Genomic DNA, 24,445 nt, shown 5'->3' on the forward strand with positions numbered 1-24,445 from the left:
GCAGAGAAGGCTCCTTGCGTTACAGAACTTGGCCCTCAAAGTCGAGGCAGCAGGCGATACACGGAATAAAAACGACAGGCCAGACGGTGGGGCTTTGCAGCAGGGCCCTTCCCCATTTCGCGATTGCTTGCATGTGAATACAGGGAACACCCGAATAGGGTCAGAAGTGCTAATATTTAAGGCATTGATATTACCTGCGTAATTGCCTTGATTCTGTCATTTGCTCCCATAATTCGCGTGCGAATATCGTGTGTTATTGCTATACTCTTTCTATAAATCCAAATTCTCTGATGCCAGGTGCCCCCATCCCCAATGAAAACATGATAGAAATATATAGGTCTTTTTTTTGGGGGGGGGGTCATGTCATATGGGCTAAGTTTACCTGTTACAAATTTTCAAATAAATATTGACTGTTCAGGTATGGTTTTGAAATTAGTAGTGTGTCACCCCCCTTCTCCATTACATTTTTCTAGTGTTTTGCTGGGAAAGGCAGATAACTTCGGGGACGGGGAGGGTCTTACATTAAACATTCGAAGGCGGCCTAGCGGACTGTGCGCGACTCCTCCTTTCAGCTTTTTGTCTTCTGCAGCTTCCAGCCTCCCCGCACTTCTTGAACTGCATCAAAGTGTCCCTATTGGCTCGCTGTCGCTTATCAGCCCCGCGGCTGCAGTTACCATGGAAACCAGATGGTCTCGCGGACGCTTCGCGGGCCGCCGGCTACGTCAAACGCCGATCGAAATGACCCTCGCGGCTCCCTGTACTTAGTCGGCGGCCCGCGAAGTTTCCGTGAGAGCGGCTGGTTTCCACGGCGACTCCTCAAACACAAAGCGGGTTCATCGGCTACAGGGAGCGAGGAGGGCCATTTTGTGCCATTCGGGCAGCGCGGGGAGACTCGGAGCTGAGGAAGGGGGAAGAAGGCCGCCGCCGCTGCTGCTTTCGGCCGTCTCCTAATTTTAACTCGAGGTAAGAGTTACAGGTAGGTAGCCGTGTTGGTCTGCCGTAGTCGAAACAAAATAATAATAAATCCTTCCAGTAGCACCTTAGAGACCAACTAAGTTTGTCATTGGTATCTGAAGAAGTGTGCATGCACATGAAAGCTCAAACCAATGACAAACTTAGTTGGTCTCTAAGGTGTTACTGGAATTTTTAAATTTTGTTTCGAGGTAAGAGGACTAAGAGGCAGGAAAACGGCCCCGTCGCGAACCTCTTAAAAAGCCGTTTTTTCTGCCGCTGCGACGCAAACCCTGTTGCGGCTTCTCGTCTGCCTCGCGCTCTCCGCGAATGGTCGCAGGAAAAACTGGTCGAAATATTAATCCGGCATTAAGTGAGGCTGTATTATTCATCCAAGCAAAACAGGGAAACGAGTCGAGCTTCTTGACTGAATCGTTTCCACCACGGTTTTACGAGGCGCTGTTTCCGGAGACGCCACGAGGCTCAGAACAGCTCCTGGATTTTGGCAATATCAGGGAGGTTCAAGGTGTTCAATGGCGCTCTTCCTTAGGATGGTTTCTCCCCGATAGTTGCAGGACCTGGATGGTGATACTGTAATTGTATTTTCTTGGACTAGAAAGCTGTCAATAGCTACTAGGCAGGGGCTTAGCCAGAACTTTTGTTGCTGAACCGACATGATAGGTCAGTTTGTTACATATTTCTATTATTTTACTGGGAAGGCAGGTGCCCCACCATGCCCATGCCTACTAGCCATTATGTCTATGCCCTGATCCATCAGGGTCTTCTTATGTTCTTCCTATCTGTTTAGCTGTTTGAATATACAGTAAAGGAATAAATGGCATGGGAATATTCCCCATGGACTGTTATCTAGAGAGAGAGACCTCAGGCTTGTCTGGTCCCTCCCATGCTCTTCTCACTGCAGGGAGGAGGTGAACCAGGAGACTGCATTTATTTGATTCTTAATTCTGTGTGCTTTAATATCTTGCATCCAGGAAAGATTTCATCTTCCAATAAGTGCAGTATCTCTCCTAGTTAAGTTGTTCTCTTCTGCAGTAAGGGAACACAGAAGTCCAGTGCCTTTTTCAAAGCATCACTTGAAGGGAAAGTCTTTGGACAGAGCCATAGTTCTGGTGAATTCAGGAAAGCATGCGCCAATTATCGTTTGTAGCTGTTGAAATAACATCACATTATCTTTTGTTTTCTCTTCTTAGTTTCATTTGCAGCCCAATACATGACTAAAAATGATTGACTCAGTCAAAGTAAGAAGACAGTGCAGCTTGGATTTTTACTCTCATTATGAGCACCTTTGTTCAGTTCAGGGCTGTGTCCCACTTCAATCTGTAAAAGCTAGACGGCGTCTTGGTGTTCTCGATATAAATGCAGATCGCATCAAACCTGCTGATTGGGTACCTCTCTTGGATGCTATCAGGCACAACAAAACTTTGACTTCTATTGCCATAAGAAGCTTTCATCATCAGGGACATAGAGACTCAGGTAGTGACCAGTTAAATTGTTAACCATATGACCGGTCTTTCTCTCATAAAGTTGTGTTCTTGTGCTAAATCCTACTCTGATCAGCTCCATTCAGCATGGTCAGTGGTTACGGATGATGAGAGTTAGAGTCAAACAAAAGCAGAAATACTGCAAGTTTCTCATCAAGTTATCTTTTTTTAAAAAAAAAAGAAAAAAGAAAAATTTGGATTATGATAAGCATTGTGTATTTGGGGTTGTCCCCTCCCCCCTTCTGTCCATTTTTTTCATTTAATGGTCCATTTTTTTTCATTCATACTCCTTAGTATTTGTTTCTTCAGGTTCCAATAGAAGAGGGAGACTGCCTCTCCTGGTATGCCCCACGGAGGACCTTACGGTCTACAAATAATAACAGCTTGGAGATGCCAGGCCCCAGGGAGATTAGGCTGGCCTTGATCAGGGCCAAGGCCTTTTCAGCCTTGGCTCCCGTCGGGTGGAACTCTCTGCCACAAGAGACCAGGGCCCTGCAGGACATCTTTCCGCAGGGCCTGCAAGACGGAGCTGTTCCACCAGGCCTTTGGTCAGGGCTCAGCCTGACTCCCATTCCTGTTTTGTATAAGAACTAGTATGAAAGAGGCCTTCCAGCATTCTCACAGGCCCATATAAGAATAGCGTAAACAGTTGGGTCTGATGAACATTTACTGTTCCCAATCCCAATCCTGCAGAAAGCCATCTAATTAGATTTTAATTTGATCCTGACTTGTTTTTAGGAGGTAATTTAATTATTGTTTGATTTTATACCAATGTTATATATTTGATGTTAGCCGCCCTGAGCCCAGTCTCGGCCGGGGAGTGTGGGATATAAATAAGATATTATTATTATTATTATTATTATTATTATTATTATTATTATGTGACTTGCAGTATGTTTAAGTTGCCTTTAGCCATGGTGTCATTAATACAAAGGAATTTGCATCTGCTTATGTAGCTAAAATGGAATGGTAGGCAGAATTAATCAGTCAATCAGCTTAAGTGGTATTTGTTCTGATGATTTTATAAGCTTTTTTGTTTTCTAGGTGTTGAAAAGCAGGGAACATATATTGTAAGAAGGAGAATTCCAGCAATTCGATCCAAAGACTTTACTGGTCAACTATGTAAAGCTATTAAAAGTTGTCTGATGAGATCAAGTGCTCTAGTAAATTTGGAACTACAGGGACTGCTTTTGAGGGAAAAAGACTTAATATTACTGACAAAAGTAAGACTGCTCAATTGCAATAAATGTTTTCATAAAAATACTTCTGTGCCCATTTTAAAATTACTAATATTCTTTATTTTGAAGGGGTTGGCTAACACATCATCTCTAGAGAGACTGTCTTTAGCAGACTCACCAATTGGTGATGGAGGTTTGGAAAGTAAGTTCTGAATTTTCTGAAGAAAGCTAGACTTAATATGCGACACAGTGTCATTTGTAAAAATACATCTTGTTTCTGTTTGTGCTCAGTCCCACACATTCATAATACTGGTGTAGTTAGTACATTTTAATTTGAAAATCCTGTTTAACCTTGTTTTATGTCCTTTGGTATGTTAAAAACATTTTCCACATTTGAATAAAATAATGGCATTCTGATTACATCTTGGCTTTCTTCTGTCGGAAGTTCATAGAATAAGTTAATTTGATGGTATCTTGGAAATCCGTCGCTGCCTTGGTGGTCATGATTTATCTGTTTTTCTGTATGACAACTTAGGCAGCTGCTTCAGGTGCACTGAGTTGTAAAGAGGAGCAAATGTACCTGAAATACACAGAAGAGTATAGCCCAGGGGTCAGCAAACTTTTTCAGCAGGGGGCTGGTCCACTGTCCCTCAGACCTTGTGGGGGGTCAGACTATATTTTGGAAAAAATAGGAAAAAATTCCTATGCCCTACAAATAACCCAGAGATGCATTTTAAATAAAAGGACACATTCTACTCATGTAAAAACACCAGGCAGGCCCCACAAATAACCCAGAGATGCATTTTAAATAAAAGACACATTCTATTCATGTAAAAACATGCTGATTCCCGGGCCGTCCACGGGCCGGATTTAGAAGGCAATTGGGCCGCATCCGGCCCCCGGGCCTTAGTTTGGGAACCCCTGGATAGCCTTTCTCAGGCGTTCAACCTTTGCATGAGAGAGAGTGCAGGGTAGCCCTTGCTGCCCCTTCCCACTGTTGCAGCCCTGCTGCCCACCCCCAAACCCTTAGCCATTCACACATTGTGGGGAAAGGTCTGTATGCACATAGGCTACCTCTCACCCCTTAGACTTGAAAAGAAACCTTCCTATTGCCTTGAATGTTTCTATTGGGCAAACTGCATTGCTGTAGAAGGGGCAAGGATGTGAGGTTGTTGGCCAGGCAAGGAGGTCCCAACATGCCATAACTGTTCAAATTTGTATTCTCTAGAAATATACCACTGATACTAGGTAGTGTTGTTCAGCAGTGAGGCTGACGAGCTTCAATCAGAGGAGTGAAAAATGACATACTGCATGAGGAACTGGTGACTTGTTGGCTTGTAGTACATGACGTGCAAACACACACAAACACAACTTGGAACTGCATTAACTGAAACACTTGTACAATAGTGTTTTCCCACAATTTACTATGTGATAGGATGTATGAATACACAAATGACACTGAAATTAAGGGAAGTACTTGGATTTTTTTCTTTCTTTTACAAATGCTTTGGGAAAGTAGACTGCTTAGTACAGCAGTTGCCACTCTAGAGTTGCCACCCTTGTTGCAAGCATATGGCAGCACAACATTGGTGATCAATGAAGTGAGAATGTATTGATGATTAAAAGGAGCTTGAAGCTGTACAAGATAGCAACCTTCTATACTTAAGTTGTGACATATCTCTTTATTTTCAGTGATTTGTCAGAGTGTGAAGAATTCACCTTGCATCAAAACTATAGATTTTACAGGGTGCAGTTTGACATGGCGAGGAACCCAACACATGGCCAACATTTTAAAGGTAAAACCACTTTTGAAATTTGATGTAAATGTTGCTGTTCCTTTCTGTAGTTTATATGTGAACGAAATGTTAACTATACCTGCATATTAAGCAGACAGCCTTGGCAATATCTGCTGTCTTGTCTGCTAAGTCCATGTATCAACTCATCTATAAGACGACTTTTTAAAATTTGAAATGTCCCGTTTAACCTAATTCTATGCCCTTTGGCATGTTAAAAACATTTCCCACATGTGAAAGGCTTTTATTTTTTAATTGAAAAGTTGACTTCAAATTATGTCAGCTTTCAAAGGGATGTTGGTGGATGTGCATGATCCTCAGGATTTTTACTTGGAAGTAAATTCCACTCAGTTTTAAGGGATTTACAATGTCATTCTAACCATTCTAGCCATGTCTACTGAAAGGTAAGTTCTATTGAATTCAGTGGGGCTTAGTGAGGTTTGGAGTGCAAGCCTTACTCCCTAGTTTAGGATATTTAGAATTGCACCCTGAGTCTTCTGTAACACAAATCCATTATATTTAAGCATATGTTTCTGTTTGTGATGAAAATTGCCTGTCCCTAGGACTACTTCTGAAGCCCCAGTATACTAACTTCTAACATAGCATCCAGTTTTCCTGAAGTTCACAGTAATACAATCCATTCAGTTTTGACAGGCATGCAGCATTCTATTTGTCTTCACATAGTAAAGAATGAGTTTGAAATGTAACTTATTCTCAAGTGTGTTTTAATATCACTTTAACTTTAGTTTTAGCTCTCATTATACCTTCAACAATATAATGGTCATTCAGTTTTTGTATTCTAGCTGGCATTTGCAGCAACTATTTGCATTTGCATTTTGGTGGTTTTGTCTTTGAAAGCACCAAGCACTGAAAAGACACAGTGAAGCTTGGGCTGAGAGCCTGCGCTATAGGAAACCTGATTTGGACTGCATGGCTGGCTTAAGGCGCATTACGCTCAACTGCAACTCACTTATTGGTGACCGAGGTGCTACTGTTTTAGCTGAATGCCTTGGAGAAGACCTATGGTTAAAAGGTAGGTGCTAATTATAGATATAGCTGTAAACAGCATACTTGTGTAGGATACAACACCTTTACTCCCGTTACATGGAGTAAATTACTGCATATTTTACAAGGTCTGTTCCTTACTATGGGGAGAGGAATGTCAAGTTCCCTGTCCTTTTCTGTGAGCTAACTTGTAGCTCTAATATGGTCCTATAAATAAGGTTTAGAACCATTCTTAAGTACAAACTATTTTAAAGAATTTCTGTTAAGCCTTCTGTTAAGCCACATGTAGGCTCTGCATTTTAAATAATTTGGCCCAACATGATTGCTTTCTTCTGTCCCTTTCTTAGCTCTCCACCCTTCCCTCAACTTTATTTTCATGAGGTTTATCAGTTAGGGACTAGGTTTGGGGAGGGCCTTCAGCAGCATGAGGAATAAGGGCTGTTGCTCCACTATCAGGAGCGTTTGCTCCTCAGACATAACACTGAATAATCTCAATTACCGTATCCACCCCCCCCCCCAATGTATAAGACACCTCCTATTTTTGGAGACTCAGATTTAAGAAAATGGGGGGGGGGGTATCCATGTATAAGACGCCCCCTAATTTTTGACATCATTTTTAGAGAAAAAACCTAGTCTTATACACGGAAAAATATGGTAAGTAGGCATGACCAGAAGAATGAGACTTCTTGCTATGTGTGGACAGTAATGAAAATAACAGTGCATGTACTTGATTATGTATGAGACCAGTTAACATGAAACTGACTGAGTGATGGGCAAATAATTTAGTGGGCAAAGTGTGTGTAAAATCACACATAATTTGTTGAAATAACATAATACTTCTTTTTCCTCCAGAGTTTGGCAACTTCAGGTTGAATAATAATAATAATAATAATAATAATAATAATAATAATAATTTATTTATACCCCGCCCATCTGGCTGGGTTTCCCCAGCCACTCTGGGCGGCTTCCAACAGAAAAATAAAACACAGTAATCTATTAAACAATAAAAGCCTCCCTGAACAGGGCTGCCTTCAGATGTCTTCTAAAAGTCTGGTAGTTCTTTTCCTCTTTGACATCTGTTGGGAGGGCATTCCACAGGGCAGGTGCCACCACCAAGAAGGCCCTCTGCCTAGTTCCCTGCAACTTGGCTTCTCGCAGAGAGGGAACCGCCAGAAGGCCCCTCGGTGCTGGACCTCAGTGTCCGGGCAGAATGATGGAGGTGGAGACGCTCCTTCAGGTATACTGGATCGAGGCCATTTAGGGCTTTAAAGGTCAGCACCAACACTTTGAATTGTGCTCGGAAATGTACTGGGACCCAATGTAGATCTTTCAAGACCGGTGTTATGTGGTCTCGGCGGCTGCTCCCAGTCACCAGTCTAGCTGCCGCATTCTGGATTAGTTGTAGTTTCCGAGTCACCTTCAAAGGTAGCCCCATGTAGAGCGCATTGCAGTAGTCTAAGCGGGAGTTAACTAGAGCATGCACCACTCTTGCTAGAGAGTCTGCAGGCAGGTAGGGTCTCAGCCTGCGTACCAGATGGAGCTGATAGATAGCCGCCCTGGACACAGAATTGACCTGCGCCTCCATGGACAGCTGTGAGTCCAAAATGACTCTCAGGCTGCGCACCTGGTCCTTCAGGGGCACAGTTACCCCATTCAGAACCAGGGAATCCTCCACACCTGCCCGCCTCCTGTCCCCCACGAACAGTACTTCTGTCTTGTCAGGATTCAACCTCAATCTGTTAGCTGCCATCCATCCTCCAACCGCCTCCAGGCACTCACACAGGACCTTCACTTCATTGAAGTTTGAGCAGGGTCTGTGTAAACATTCTGCTATATCTGTGTTTAAATACTTCTAGAACATGCCAATTAATAATATTCTTCTTCTTTAATATTCTAGCACTTGATTTGCAGCAATGCGGAATTACCACTGAGGGAGCTAGATCACTTTTGGATATATTTGAAACCAACAAAACAATTGTGGTTCTAGACATCAGGAAAAATCCATTAATAGGTATGTTTCTTTTGGTTGCACTTCCTGCAGTATAAAAATGTATATTAGAATTAGAAAAGTATAATGCACTTAAAAACAATGTGACATTTATGTTCCCCACCCCCTTGAGAATGAGGATATTCAGGGCACTCTTTATAGAGAGAGCTGCTTCTTGTGGGGCAAAACCAGATTTACAGATGTGCAGGTATTGTAGGATTCTGTCTAGGATTCTGCCTTTTGACAGGGTCCTATTTTGAATTGGACAAATGCTAGAGAGTGCTCTCTGTTGCCTCTACTGAGGACCCGTTCCCACAAAAGTGAGCAATAAAGTACTCTTTAATACCTTCTCTCTCCCCAATGTGAACACTAATAGGCAGGTGTTCATGTTCTTTCTTTATACATGTCTGTTGCTGGCTGCCATGTACTAGCGAAGAGACATGTGTAAGGAAGTGACTAGCTGAGGTGCCTTGGAAGAAAATGGAAACATTTTGGTTGTGTAGAAGAACGTGACTAAAGTACATTCATTGGTACCTGTGATGGGAACATACACACTCTAGGGCAGCAGTAGCCAATGTGGTGACATCCAGATGTGCCATCAGCCCCAGTTGTCATGATCAATGGTCAGGCATGATAGGAATTGTAGTCTAACAGCATCTAGAAGTTACCGCATTGGCTTCCCTGTTCTAGGGGCTGCGCTTCAAAATTGCATGAACCTAAAGCTCCCAGATCTAACCAGTCTTCAGTACAGTAAGCTTAAAAGGCTTCAGGTACCTGCCTTCTAACACCAAAGGCCAATACTCATGATCATTGAGCTTGTAAGAGTGACTCAAACCTACTGTGTGGGTTGGTTATATATCCATTGTTCTCCAGCAGTAGATTCTGTCATGAATAAGGCCTTTGAGGTCAGAAACTGGAAAGTGCTGGGAGACTCTGGAAAGTTCATATTGTTTTGGCTAACTCAGAGTCACGTGGAGCCAGGAGAGATAAATTCCTGGGCTCAGTGAGCTGCTTTATCTCTCTGCTCTCTCTCCTTGCTCTCTTTTACTCTTTACTCTACTCTGCTTTTACTCTACTCTGGCAAAAAATTTGTTCCATGCAAAGTTTTTCTTTTACTGTGGATCTTTGAGTCTGCGTGGTTCTTTTTTATTTATTGCAAGACACTACTGTTTGACAGATTCACCATATGAAAGTGCATGCCTGTATCTCTTGTGATGTAAAAAAAGAGCCTAGGGCTTGCTGATCAGAAGGTGGGCGGTTCGAATCCCTGCGACAGGGTGAGCTCCCATTGCTCAGTCCCTGTTCCTGCCAAGCAGTTCAATAGCACATCAAAGTGCAAATACAGTGGTACCTCGGGTTGAGTACCCAATCTGTTCTGGGGTGTCGTCCGCACCCTGAAAAGTACTTAACCCAAGCGGCACTTTAGCGCATGTGTGAAGCGCCAATCGAGTGCTTCTGCGCATGTGCGTGCAGCAGAACCCAGAAATAAACACTTCTGGGTCCCCCGAGTACGCAACCCGAAAGTACTCAACCCACAGCGTACTCAACCCGAGGTATGACTGTAGATAAATAGGTACCGCTCTGGTGGGAAGGGAAACGCTGTTTCCGTGCACTGCTCTGGTTCACCAGAAATGGCTTAGTCATGCTGGCCACATGACCTGGAAGCTGTACGCCGACTCCCTCTGCCAATAAAGCAAGATGAGCGCTGCAATCCCAGAGTCGTCCGTGACTGGACCTAATGGCCATGGATCCCTTTACCTCTTTCCACTTAATAACCTTAGTTTAGTGTCTTAATAACTTACTAACGCAAAACCTCGAAGCTCTGTTTAGACAATCATTGAGACAGTGAATTCCTGGTCCCTCTTTCTGCACTAGCATTTAGATAACTCTGGAGATATATTTAGATCCTTTGACTTGGCTCTTTGATAGATATGGGGTTGAGCCATGGAGACAATATATATAGGTAGTTCTTTTAGCCACTCTAGTAGTAGAAATGAGGGCAGAGAAGAGGCTGAAAGGGATGACAGTGGGTTCTAAAAAAAATAGCATATCATGAAAATGATTTTGTTAATCTTTTTTTGTAGATCATGCTGAAATGAAGAAAATAATTGAAAAAGCTTTGATGAATGCAAATGGAAGGAACATGGAGGTATATTCTGTAACAGAGTTTGTTTGTAGTTACTAGTATAATGAAATAATCCATAAAATATCAAATAATTGTGCCAGTCATTTCTCTGCTCATTACATTTTGGACAATGGAACTCTTGAAAAAACTTTTGAGTTATAAAAAGGCAGAGCATGTTTTAAAAATTCAGACTAGCATTAGGTTGCTTCTTCAATGTGCTCAGAGCAGGTTTGCAGTTTGGTCAGACAGGTAGACACTTCCTTTTATCTCAAGCAAATAAATTTGCTCCAGATCCTGATAATTTCCTATTTGCATTGCCTCTATGTTTTTCTTGAATTCATCCAGTTTCCAGACACTGCTTGAAGACTGGGACAATACTGATGACACCTGGTCCCAAAGCACTGAATGACCTCACTCAGTAGTTTCATAGTAAATAAGATATAAAACTCTGTAGAAATCCAAGCACGAATTCCAATGAAGATAAGTGACTGAAAGTGTTGAATTAGACAAAACAGAAGAACTACTAGAGAATCACCACCACCAGATGTTCTAAACTGTGTAAAGAATGGTCAAAAATGGTCAAAAACCGCTGAGAGGCCCAGTAAGATCAGTAGGGAGGTGATGTCCTTGTTGACCTTCAGGAAAGAGATCCCCTACCAGGGCTACTGGTCTCTTGCTGATACAGTGGTACCTCGGTTTGCAAACAGTCCCGTTTATGAACGCCTCTGTTTACATCCGGGTTCTGTGGCGTCGGATGCACAGACGCGATCTGCGCAGCTCGCACATGTGCAGAAGCAATCTGCGCAGCCCGTGTGTGCACAGAAGTGCTCTATCGGCGCCACACGCAAAAGTGTGCCTTCGGAGAGCGAATGCCTCTGTTTACGAACGCCTCCGTGGAACGGATCGCGTTCATAAACCGAGGTTCCACTGTACTGGACTGAAAAGGGTTGAGAGGTGTATCATTCAACAATACCTTGAGGAATTCTTCTTGCACCAATACCATCATTCCACCAAAGAGAAAGATTTGGTGCTGGTTGAAAACTGGCTAAACTTCTTTATTTGGTGTTGATTTTTTAAAAGGATGATTGGACCACTGCCAATTTGAAATTCTGGCCTTTAATATTATTTAATATTACCAGTCTTGTTCAGAATTTGATAGATAGATCTGTGCTAGCCAAGGCATGTGATGTTGCCATTTAAATGTGGTTTTCAAAAATCCCAAGCACCCTGTCAACATCCTTGAGAATGATCTTATGTCAATCCAAGCAACACCAATGGGTGGTTGTAGACTACATATGAACTACAGCATCCAAGCCAGACTGAATTTGAGTTAAAACAAAATAAAAAATTCCTTCCAGTAGCACCTTAGAGACCAACTAAGTTTGTCATTGGTATGAGCTTTCGTGTGCATGCACACTTCTTCAGGGATCTGAAGAAGTGTGCATGCACACGAAAGCTCATACCAATGACAAACTTGGTGTCTGAGGTGTTACTGGAAGGATTTTTTTTAATTTTGTTTCGACTACGGCAGACCAACACGGCTACCTACCTGAATTTGAGTTAGTTTATCAATGATGCATTGGGCAAAACCATCAGAGCAAGCAGTTTCTGGTGACTAAGTCTGGTGAATCTCCTGAAAAAGCTCAGTTGCAGGCAATTCTTTTGATGTGGCAGAGAAGAAAGATTTCTTTGCAGTTGCCATCACTATCACATAGGCCTGAGAATGGCGTACTCAATAAGCCCAGGAAGTATGCAAATGATAGATTAATTTTTAAATACATTTAAAATTCTTAAGTTTCTCCTTTATTCCCCAATCTCTGGTATCAATTTAAGTAAGGATGTTCATATTGAAGTAGTTACTACTAAATCAAAATATGCACTCTTTTTCTTCTCTTCCAGTATAAGTGGCTTCCATCTCCACCCTCAAAAGACCTTAAAAATAAACCTAAAAAAAGAACAGTTGTCTTAGGAAATGGCAGAAAAGGAAAAGCTACTATTCGTATTGGTAACTATATTGCTTTGTGCAAGTTGATATAAAAATTAATTGCTATGTCAATGAGTAGATACGGCTTGTATATATATATATATATATATAGATGGTCATATTTGTTTAGAAGCAAGACTGTAAAAAAAATGAAATAGTAAAACAAATGATAAGAAGAAACTTAAGAAACTGCCTAATAAACTAAAAAAGATATTCCAACACGTATTTAGTTACTAGTGAACAAAAAATGCAGAACAGTCAGGATTTTGGAATACGAGTGCTTCCAGGAATTTAAATTGGGGTGTGTCTAGACTCTAGGTTACTAAACCATGGTTATCTCCTGGCTGAGCTAGTCATACGTCAATTTATTCCAGCCAGTTGGCAAGGCTGAAAATTATTTTGGCTTGAAGAATGAAAGCTTCAAAAACAAACCAACAACCAGCAAACAAAATGATTGATTCCATTTTGCATTTTTCTAACTGGGACAGTTTTTGAAGTGCTTCTCATTTTCAAAGTAGAATTATTTTTTAAAAAACACTAGCCTAGGCATTCCAAGTGCTTCTGCCTCTTGCTGCCAAATCACCCAACATTTTTCTCTACCTTGAAGCTAGCCAGGGAGGGGGGACTGGGATCTTCACCTTCTTTACATACAATCCTCTCAACCTTAGTGAAACTTCAAGAGATAATTCCCCACTGCTTCCAAGCTAAAGCTTAAGGTGGTAGCTCATTGTCACCATTAACAAAGGGTCATGGACCACTTGCTAAGGCGGGGTAGTGAATGCAAATATGGATGGCATCACTTCCTTAATACAGTTGCATACTGCCTTCCATTTTAAATCCATTCACAATCCAGGCTTGATTTGAAATATGTGGAGGGGAAATGAATCGCCTGAAGCCCAACGTTCTAATTTTAAGTGAGGTCTGTGCTGACCTCATGCAGTAAATTTAATGTCCTGAGTGATGTTTCATTAAACAAAAAGGTTTGTTTTAAGGCTTTTCTAGTAATTGGAGTTTGTTATATATGCTTCAAATATGAGCTTCCTAGTTGACATGGAAAAAACCTTAAACTTATAACAATTTCTGAGCGAGCCAGCCAAGGCATTTTTATGACTATTTAAATTGAAAGGCATCTAAAATATATTATCTTGATTAATTTATATATCTGGCTATTTTCCTACTTCTGCTTCAGTTATCTGGAGACACAGAGGTAAGCATGCGAGCTAATATCTATGAACTTTCTGGACACCAAGGCTCCAGTTCTGTGTAGTTACCTGGGAATGAACATGCATAGGATTGTGCTACAAGATTGCCATTTGCCATGGATGGTATCTCCACCAAGCGGGGCACTTTTCTTCCCCATGGAAGAAAATGGATATGATTGGACTGTGCAATTGGAATCTTAAGTATATGTACTCATGAGTCTTGTTCAACATGGTGAGACTTGGCCTGAATCCAGCATCTGACTATAAAAAGAAAATTTATGTTAAAACAATGTTTATATATAAAATCTGAAATTTAATCAACAGCATGCTCTAGTGACTGGAATATAAACCACAATAATATATATATTTTAAGTCTTGAATTTCCATTTATATTGCTTTTCCTGCAATGATCTCAAGGCAGCACCCATGATTCTTCCTATATCTTACAACACTTACAGCAACCCTGTGAGATTGGTTATTCTGAGAGATGGTGGCCTTGATGTGCTTGCTATATAGCTTGCTCTGCCTAACCTAAGTTCCTCTGTCATAACTTTTAAATTTTTCTTTTAATTTTAAAAATCGTACACTTTCATAGGGCTAATGAGGACTAATGTACAACAATAGGGAATTCCCTATTGCTACACATTAGTCCTCATTAGCCTTGTGAAAGCAAGTTACTAGTAAGTCCTATAAAGTTTTATGAACCTATGTGGTAGGAGAATTATTATTTGTTGACTTTTAATCAGCATTTCCCCAAGTTACTGCAACTTTGTAGTACTTTCCATTTGTGGAATGTAACCTGGGACTTATGGAATCAAAACAATTTCTCAGTAAAATCTTAGATGATTGACGTTGGATTGACAGCAGAAACCCATTTCATCTACTACTTGTCTCCTAAATCTTTAAAATTCTGTATCCCCCCCCCATATGTTATCTGGAGCAATTTCTCTTCTTTCTCTTGCTTGCTATGATACAGGATTTGCATCAAAAAAGCCCTTAAGTCCTAGTAAGACAATGTTGTGTGATCAAGACAGCTATGTTCCAAAGCCCTTGCCTCCAGGAGCACGTGGCTTCCTGCCTTGGCGTACTGCTGAACGTGCAAAACAGCACAGGTAATATTTATTGAAGGCAGTGAAAAAATGCCATATGGTTTGTGGATTATAGTAATGAAGAGGCTAGTATATTTTTAGGTAGCCCCAGTATATATATTTTCACTGAGTTAAGTTTGTGTTATAGATATGTAAACGTACAGTGCTATAGTTTTTTAAGAAATAAGTGACATCAGCACCTGTGTTGTACTTAGTAGCTCAACTTCTGAATGCCCTGCAACTCAACAACTTCTTTAGAGACCCCTACAATCACCACTCTCTTTTGAAAAGCTTGGCTTGTGTCTGGGATAGAAATAACCCTTGATATTGTAGTGACTACTTTGATGACACATGAATCTACCTTGTGGCTAGTTGCTGTACATGTATGCCATATAGGGCTTGTGCCCATGTAGAAAATGTAAGTGAAAATCAAGTAATGCTCCCAGTATACCATGTTCTTGTGAACACAGCTAGTATATTTGTATCAGTTCAAGAGAGACTGGAGAAATAGGTACATAGCTTTTGCTGTGGTGGGTGAACTCATCTAAATAGGAATATCTGGTTCTGCAAATAAACATGGAACACAAGTGAATTAGGGACAGAGATTCCACTGACCCCATTCACAGTCTACTATGAATTACTTACTGTCAGCAGCTTGCCGTTGTACATTAACAATATTTTGGGTGGAGGGAAAGTGAAGGCTTTAGTTGGGAATACTGACATGAAGACTTGATCTCAGGCTGAAATAAGCTTTGCTTAAATTTGTGAAATCATGAGCTGTAAGCATCAGACTCCCCCTCCCCATTTCTTAAAACATTTAATTTGTGTTTAGGGCTGCATCTAGGAAGATTACTCATGAATTTCCATTGCAAATCCAGGTAACATAATTTCTCCTCATTTCTAGGAAACAGACAAGAGAGTATTATCACTGGCTTTGGGAAGGACAGTTTCTTTTTGACAATGTCCGATTGTAAAGGTTCTTCCTTAGGGAAGTTTATGACTTAAATTCAGTAACAAGTACAGTGTGACCTGGACTTGTAGAAGAGGCAAAATCAAAGATATCTAACAGACGTTCACTAATGTTATATAATCTACTTGTAAAATGAGATCATTAACATAATTGTATACTGTGCCTACTGGCAGGCTGGCATTCCAGTGAAAGTAACTGTGGAAAGTGTGTCTTCATCTGAAACGGAGACAGATGGCGCTGCAGAGGATGTTATATGTGAAACTGATGCCACAAAGTCACCAGAAATAAAGTTAAAACAGTACCATCAGTTACAGGTATGGTTTCTGTCTTTTAGATTTTATGAAAGACAAATGAAATTCAGTGATTAGCCTTTGTGCGTGGGACTAGGCACATAGAAATAGTCTGCAAATGACCCCATATACCGGTAACTTAATTTTTCTAGAAGGCTGCTAGATGTACAGGTCTTTAAAATTTTTATAAATACAGAAATGAATTGCAAATATAGGCTGTGATCCAGATGAATGCAGGCAAGGAAACCACATGTGCAGTTGGTACCTCACTTTGCTTTGGGAGTTGTAGTAACAAAAGCAATGAGATAAGCAACTTTGAAGAAAAAAAAACTTGTCTTATTTACTAAGGGCAACAGTCGCAAAAAATTAATAGCACTTTGTCTGCCCATAATTAAGCTTTTTTTCGATTAGACAATATGTAATTTATAATATAGGGGACCCAGGTGGCGCTGTGGGTTAAACCACAGAGTCTAGGGCTTGCCGATCAGAAGGTCGGTGGTTTGAATCCCCACGACGGGGTGAGGTCCCTGCTCCTGCCAACCTAGCAGTTCGAAAGTGCATCAAAGTACAAGTAGATAAATAGGTGGGAAGGTAAACGGCATTTCTGTGCGTTGCTCTGGTTCTCCAGAAGCAGCTTAGTCATGCTGGCCACATGACCCAGAAGCTGTGCGCCGGCTCCCTCGGCCAGTAAAGTGAGATGAGCGCCGCAACCCCAGACTCGTCCACGACTGGACCTAATGGTCAGGGGTCCCTTTACCTTTACCTTACCACTTAGCTATGACCTCTGAGAGATTCTGTGTAGGACATGGTGTGTTTCATTACTTGCTCTGCCTCTGATGCAAATACTGTATCCTAGAATTCTGACAATGTTATCTAGTATACGGTAGTAGTCTAAGGGTAAAATATTCCCATAGATTCATTGGTGAGTTCTGTGTGTGATGGGGGAGAGAAGTTAGACCTTTAACTGATTGTGTTCCCTTTACAGCTGTTTTCTTTCCAAAGTGACATGTTAGTAACCTTTTCTTCTTCCAAATTAAATGTTTCAAACAAGAGCCACTGGAGTGAGCCAAATTTGCTTGAAGGATTTACTATAGGAAACTACAAGATTGTAATTAAAAATTAACTACTGGTAGTTACATCCATATAATAATTGTTTTAATCAGAGTGAGGGTAATGCTACTGATCTGCTCGCTCCATGTATCTAAACTTTACCTATGTATGGGATGTATACAGACACAGCAGTAACATATTTTAATATGGTTCTGTCTTTTGAGGTTAAAACCCCTGATTTCGAGAGCAGAGGTAACCCAGAAAATTTTGGAAATTCCAAAATTCTAAAGCATAAATCCCAAAGAATCTAATTTTGAGCTATATGACCCTTAAGAAGGGACGCGGGTGGCGCTGTGGGTTAAACCACAGAGCCTAGGGCCTGCCAATCAGTAGGTCGGAGGTTTGAATCCCAGCGATGGGGTGAGCTCCCGTTGCTTGGTCCCAGCTCTTGCCAACCTAGCAGTTCGAAAGTACATCAAAGTGCAAGTAGATAAATAGGTGGGAAGGTAAACGGTGGGAAGGTAAACGGCGTTTCCGTGTGCTGCTCTGGTTCGCCAGAAGCGGCTTAGTCATGCTGGCCACATGATCCAGAGCTGTATGCCGGCTCCCTTGGGCAGTAAAGCGAGATGAGTGTCACAACCCCAGAGTCCAGAGTCATCCGCGACTGGACCTAATGGTCAGGGGTCCCTTTACCCTTAAGAAACCATGATCTTCTTTCTGACAGATGGATTATGAAAAATGTCAATTAAGATTAAAAGAAGAACGAAGAGAGAGGGCAACTGCTGAAGAACGGATAACGGAGGTAGCACTTGTTTTCTTTCTTAGCACTTTTTAAAAAAGAGACACTAACCTTTCATGGTTTAAATATTGTTTCAGCCTTTTTTCTCACATAAGTAGAAAATTGAATTTTCTAGGATTTTAAGTTTTAGAGGCTTTTCAAACTGAGTTCAACAGAGCATACACAGTTTGTCAGCTTTAAAGCCATAAGGACATCAACACTCAGTGTGATATAATTTCTTTTCTGTTCAGGGCTTTTAAACTCTTATCTCATAATATAGCTTTTGTTTAAATGAGTGTATATAATATTGTTGGGGTGGTGGTTACGGGAAAATAACAGCAACCTATTCTGCACTAAGGGCCACATTCGAAATATGAAAAGTGTGTGGCCCTCAGTTTCCCAAAGTTGCCAGGTATTTAATTTAGTATTAATTAAATTATGTTTCATGATTTCTTCTAGCTGGAACTAGAAAACACCCGCTTACGGAATCTAAACTGCTCTTTGTCAGAGGTCCTCCATGCACAGTCAGTAGCCAGCACAATTCTTGAAGATGAAGGTGTTTTGGGTAGCATTGAGAGTTCTTTCCAAAAGTTTCATGCTTTTTTAGATCTTCTAAAAGACGCAGGGTAAGAGTGTGTTCTTTTGAGTTACCCTTGGAATTATCCATTGTAATAGATTAGCTTGTTATAGTTCAAAACCATCAATGGTTCATCTTCTGAGATCCTCACCACTCAAAAGTTTGCGTAATCCTGGGGTCGCCAACCCACTATCAGCAGACACCATGGCACTTGTCAAGTCCTTTCTTTCTGTTCTTCAGGTCACCTGACCTATGTTAACTTTACTGAAAATGAGGCCCATGGCCTTCCATATAGAACACTTCCTAGAGTTGGAAGGCCCCACCCTATTCTCCTCCAATTGGTTGCAAGGGTGGGGCACGTCTTCTTTGGAGGGAATCCTGAACATGCTATGGAAGAAGCTGGAATGTTACTGGCCTGTGCATTGTGAGATAAAGGTGGCATGGAAAGGAAAAGTAGAGTGGTGACCATTACTTTGAATGCCCAGAAGGGCATTTCATTTCAGCATGGAGAGGAGGAGAAAGCTACAGAGTCTCTTCCCCACCCTTTTAAAGGGCTTGGTGTGTGGAAGAATAAAGGTGCATGAAAGGTCAGGTGCTATGAACTCAAAACCATTCAACCTCTTCTCTGCTTAAATGCTCAAGAAATTATGTTCCCTCTTCCTTTAACTTTTCAGTGCTGAAGAAAGGGCAGAGGAATTGACTTCATTTAGCTGCCTTTCTTTGCTATGCACATGTACAGCTTCTTCTCTTCCTCCTGACTTCATTTCCCTCCCCTTCCCATCATTTTTAATGGAACTACTGCTAGTGTGGCATAACACAAAATTATGTGTAAATTCATTGCTGTCCTCCCCACTCCCACCAGACCGTGGGAAGTCAACTATATTATGCTGGTCCCGATTCTACAGATCACACAATACTGATTTTCTCTGCATGCATGCATGTGTGTGTGTGTGTGTGTGTGTGTGTGTGTGTGTACACACACACAGACACAGATGCTCCAACAAAGAGCATCCCCCTGTACTAGGGAAAAAAATATGACGTTGCCACTCCACACATTGCTTCCCCCCTCAATTGAGCCTGCCCTCCCTGGCAATCAGCCAACTAGTTGATGCTGCACATGTAGTGAAAAGGAGTGACCTCCAAGCTAGCAACAACAGTTCCTGGGCTTTGTGTGGAATGGCCACATCGTATATTTTTCCTAGTACGGGGGAATGCCACCCAACAGCAGCCATTTTGAGTACCACCCATGGCGCACTCTCCAAATTCCCAGCCTGACCTACTCATTCTTGGAGAGAAATCTAAAAATAGTTTATTCTCTATACTTATGCTGTGAGCAGCTGTATTAGCGTATGATTTTACCGACAATTATAATGTTTTATTTTAGATTTTTGTAAACTGCTTAAATATTTTCTTACAATCAAATGGTATATAAATTTTAAAATGGTATGTCTTTTATCATGCAGACTTGGACAGCTTGCAGCAATGGCTGGTATAGATCAATCAGATTTTGGTTTATTTGCCCATCCTCAAATGACTTCTACTGTAGCTAAACCAGCAGTAACAGAAAGGGAGAAGTCATTTGAAGAAGAAAGACAAGAACACATGGAGAATTCCAAAGTAAGTATGGTGACAAGTCAAGAATACAGCCTGCTCAAAATTCATCTGGTGTGTTGTTGTTTAAATCCTCCCCCTTTTGCTTCACCTACAAATATGTTTTCATGACTTCTCTCTTCTTATGCTCTTGTGTGTCTTCACTTCCAGGAAACTGTGGTTCAAACACTGTTTTATTCTCCATTCAGATTCTTGGAATAGCTGCCATTTTATTGGAGATACCCAAATGAAACCTTTGGTTGTACGGCTTACAAATTGAAGTCCAAGGATTTTAGACAGCATTTTTAGAAAAGGAACCACCTTCCCTGTGCAAATGAAATATAAGCTGTTACCAAATACAGTTAAGAGTGCAATTTATGGTTCCTTAGAAGTGTCCCAGAAGCCATAAGATACTTCAGAGTTCTTAATTGGTGGAGAGTAAGTCTGCCCCACAGGCCTCTTGGTTGTGGCTGCAGGAAGCTCTGTAGGGCTGTCCTCTCCAGCACTGCTGCTCCAACATTTGTATGGAGAAAAAAGAGGAGTGAAAGGTGGGATATCAAGTCCAAACTCCTCTTCTTTATGCCTGGGGCAGACTGAGTGAGGCTTTGGATTGCTGTTAATGGTGAAAACTCAAGTCTCCTAGGATTGTGCCTAAAAAGCCAAGTGAACTAACTATTAAAACATCAGAGCGTTTCTAAATGATGCTTGATCATTGATCTGTGGAGAGATTTCTATAGCTGAGGGAGTAGCCAGGGAGATCCTCTATATTGATCTCTTTACCCTGGCCTTTGATAAGTATTTTGAGAACCCACTCAATTCTTGTGTCTGTAATTTGTTTTAAGCTGTTCTGAATATTGAATATTGAATTGCTGTATCTTGGTTCCTATGGTGAACAGTGGGTATGAAAGAATAATATTAATACATGTCCTTATCATCCTGGCAATACCTGGATTATGGTGGTAAGAAGATCCTCTCAGTCAGTCTTAAATTATTTGGCCAGACATACCAAACAGTCAAGTATCATTCTTTTTATACATGCATATCAAGTTGGGTTTTTTAAGAAAATTTTTTATTAAAGGTTTTCTTGGTTTACATGCATTGTCTCTTTTTTGGATTGTGAAGTCTTTTCTCCAAATCAGTTACGTTTGATATGAGACATTAGTGTTGTATACAGTATAAGGTTGGGGAAGAAGGGGGGGAGAGGGGTGATGAATCTTATGTTCTTTTATATAGTGTGCATGTGGGTTTTTTGTCAGCATTTAACTGGGTAGGTTCTCTATTCGCTTATTACATTTCCTTGGTGTTGAGAGGGATTGCGGGGCAGAGTGTGGTTGCTTGTCTGTAGTTGGCTGCAGTGAGGTTTGTTTGCATTTGTGAGAGGGGAGGGATTGTTTGGTCAAGTAAGCCATATTGATTTGTATGCTGTTGGTGGATTCTTGTTGTTGCCTTGTTGCATAATGCTCAAGTGTTGAACATTATGGAGCAATCATCCATGTGACTGATGGTAGCATATGCTGTCAAAATGCTTACAAATGGGAATAGACCATAAAAAGACATATTGGAATGAATTGCTAGCTGCTAATATGATAATATGATAACCCAGGTGGCGCTGTGGGTTAAACCACTGAGCCTAGGGCTTGCTGATCAGAAGGTCGGCTTTACCTTTAGCTTTACCTTTAATATGATAATGAGTTTGGTGAGACTTGCTTATTTCACGCTTTCTAGCTATCTCCCTTTTTCCCAGTGTAGAGGAAGTGGTAGCCAACTCTGAGCACATTGATGATGTTTTATACTGGGGTGGGAAAGAAGCAGTTCTCCCTCTGACTGTAAACATAGCAGTCTAGTTAGAAAATTGCTGCAGAGATTCAGTTGGTGTTCATTTTAATTTTCTTTTCCTCCCTAGAATGCTGGTTCAGCTGTTCTTCCTGATCCTATCTCCTTCCAGACTGATTTAGCTCCATTTCAAATTGCAAATAATGTCCTAGCTGCTACAACAGAAGGACAAGAACTCCAGGGCATTGGGCAGCCCAAGAAAAGTTTATGGCAAGACTTTGAAGGTAAGGTTGAAAGTTTGAGAATGGAAGAAAATGCATCAAAAATCAGCCAGGCAGCGTCTTCTGAGAAGAGCAGCCAACCTGTGGAACTGGAAGCAAGAGGGTCCTCTGTAAGGCAACGAGTTGCTAGTTGGCATTCAGTCTCTGATCCCAGTGCAAATGTGTATAGCAGCAAATTCAGCAATCTTTCTAGTGAAAATGGTAAAGTTTCCTCAAAGAGACTTCCCTATACTGCAAGCTTTGTTGCTGGAGATCAAAGTGTACATCAAGCAGACCTTTCTAGAAATGACACAGTAGGTTCCGATTCTGAAATACAAGAAAGCATCCATTCTATGGGAGGTATTTAAAAAAACAAAACATTACTATTGGGTAGTTCACTTCATGGGTCTTGGAGATAAATGCATGCTTCAAAAACTTTATGCAGCACTTTGTGTGTCTATGTCATGCCTAATTTCTTGCAATGTAAATCTTAGCAAGAATACTCGCTGGCAGTATCCAAAAGGATTGTGCGTTTTACTTTTTATATTGTTTTATAAAGGATCCCGTGTGATTCCGATAATTCTTGTGCACAATTCTAGCATGAGTCAAGTTTGCTGTGTGAATAAAATGTTTTTTAATTTTTTTACTTTGTCTAAAAAATATTTTGTTAACAAGTTTTAATGTCTGATGTTGTATAGATTATTCACATACGGAATACCAATATTAGGAATCAAATACAAAAAATTAAGTGCCTGTGGCTTTTTTTTAGTATTTCCCTCTCCCTTTTTTTACGCAAGTATAACTTGTCTTTAAAGGAGCTTTATTGATTAAAAAGAGTATTTCAAAAGTTTTTGCTTTTCATTTTAACTAACTGTGGATATTATAAAATATAAAAATATTTGATGACTGACTCTTGTTCAAACTGCATCCAAACTGATTTAGGGGGTATGCAGGGGAAGAGAGGGAGGAAGAAATCCTTGAACTGATGGAATGAAAGACCTAGTGCTATGCTGGATAAAAGCCTATATGATATGCATGTGTGAACCAAACCTAAGTTATAGCAATAGGCATGAAAGTTATACCAGATTTCAGCCTACAGTGAACAGTTTGCTCTCATACCAATTTAAAACTAATTTTATTTTAAGTATTAAACCTGAATTGACTATAAACAAAGCTAATTGTTTTCCATGGAACAACTACGGTACTTTTACTAAGGCAAAACAGCAGTAGACTTTCATCATTCTTAATCCTAGATTTACAGTACTGTACATGGTACTGTTAACTCCTAGCAAACAAAGCAGTTTGATTAACACTTAGGTTTGAGTGTTAATAATTTATTACAAAAATTGTTTCAACTTGTTTTAAGAAGCATGTAAATTAAAATGTCTTTTTTTGCTGTAGTTGCTTTGTGGCTTTTAAAAGAACCCCATGCATGGTGGTTAATGTTTTACTTTTGAATGTGTTTGTGTTTGACATGGCAAAAGCTTTACATCAATACTCTGACCTCAGTTTGTTCCATAGCTTATCAGAATGTCTTGCAGTGTCCATAATTTCAATTTGTCATTTTACAGCTTCTGTTCTCTTTTGAATATATAAGTATTAGGTTGGCTGGTTGGACAATTTCACAGTTGTTTACAGTTCGGGGAAGCTACTGAAGGCATTGGTTTCTTGGTCTCATGCAGTAATATCATGAACTTGTTGGCAGCTTCCTGCTTAAACTTATGAGAGAGTATTTGCCCTTTCATATGACGTCAGTTTGTCCATTTCATAATCTCTGAAATGTGCTGTGTGCACAATTCATATCTACTCAACATCAGTTGCTTCACCTCCACGCCACATTGCTTTTGGGGTGGGAGTGGGGGAGGATTTCACCATTTGTCTTTTTGATAATTTGAACCTGAATTAATAATGGAGTTTCTTTCCAGTTTCCCAATATTACACTGAAAAAGTAAATTGCATCCCTAATTCCTACCCTCTTTCTAGTACAATCAATGCTTGATAAATTGGTTTGCTAACATAGGGTAAACCTAGGAAGCTAACTTATGCTATGTTGGGACATTACTCCATTTTTTCTCTCCAGCTCTTTCACATCCCTACTTGAATGTAGGATTGAACATGGGACCTTTGGATTTCAATGTTTGTGCTCTGTCCCTGATCTTACTACAGAATTGAAAGCTCTAAGTCAGAGGCCATCAGCCTTTTGGAGATTGTGGGCACATTCAAAAACTGGAAAAACTATCATAGACATAATCACCCATGCCCTATTCTACCCACTGCAACAGAATGCTTCTTTCAAACCCAATTTCAGTGGCAGGGAAGGAACATATAAGCACCAGGGAATG

At 40.7% G+C, this 24,445-nt stretch overlaps 1 protein-coding gene across 5 annotated transcripts; it reads left to right on the forward strand.

The window, feature by feature from the left end:
• The first annotated feature begins 775 nt into the window (after nt 1–775).
• Nucleotides 776–22,683, forward strand: CEP78 (centrosomal protein 78). Of its 5 annotated transcripts, XM_035100074.2 has the most exons (16): nt 778–963; nt 2,163–2,445; nt 3,498–3,676; nt 3,761–3,833; nt 5,324–5,427; nt 6,283–6,457; nt 8,327–8,440; nt 10,501–10,565; nt 12,441–12,546; nt 14,704–14,839; nt 15,648–15,693; nt 15,959–16,099; nt 17,850–17,927; nt 18,363–18,529; nt 19,944–20,097; nt 21,974–22,683. In XM_035100074.2, the coding sequence occupies exons 2-16, from the start codon at nt 2,193–2,195 to the stop codon at nt 22,469–22,471; spliced, it is 2,289 nt and encodes a 762-aa protein (XP_034955965.2). In that variant the 5' UTR covers nt 778–963; nt 2,163–2,192; the 3' UTR covers nt 22,472–22,683. The 5 variants fall into 5 exon arrangements, with proteins under 5 accessions (XP_060136048.1, XP_060136047.1, XP_060136049.1 ...); XM_060280065.1 differs by having other exon boundaries at nt 776–976; nt 3,498–3,833; XM_060280064.1 differs by having other exon boundaries at nt 776–963; nt 3,498–3,833.
• Nucleotides 22,684–24,445: the final 1,762 nt, after the last annotated feature.

The sequence above is a fragment of the Zootoca vivipara genome, chromosome 11, assembly GCF_963506605.1.
Source record: "Zootoca vivipara chromosome 11, rZooViv1.1, whole genome shotgun sequence".
NCBI classification, from domain to species: Eukaryota; Metazoa; Chordata; class Lepidosauria; order Squamata; family Lacertidae; genus Zootoca; species Zootoca vivipara.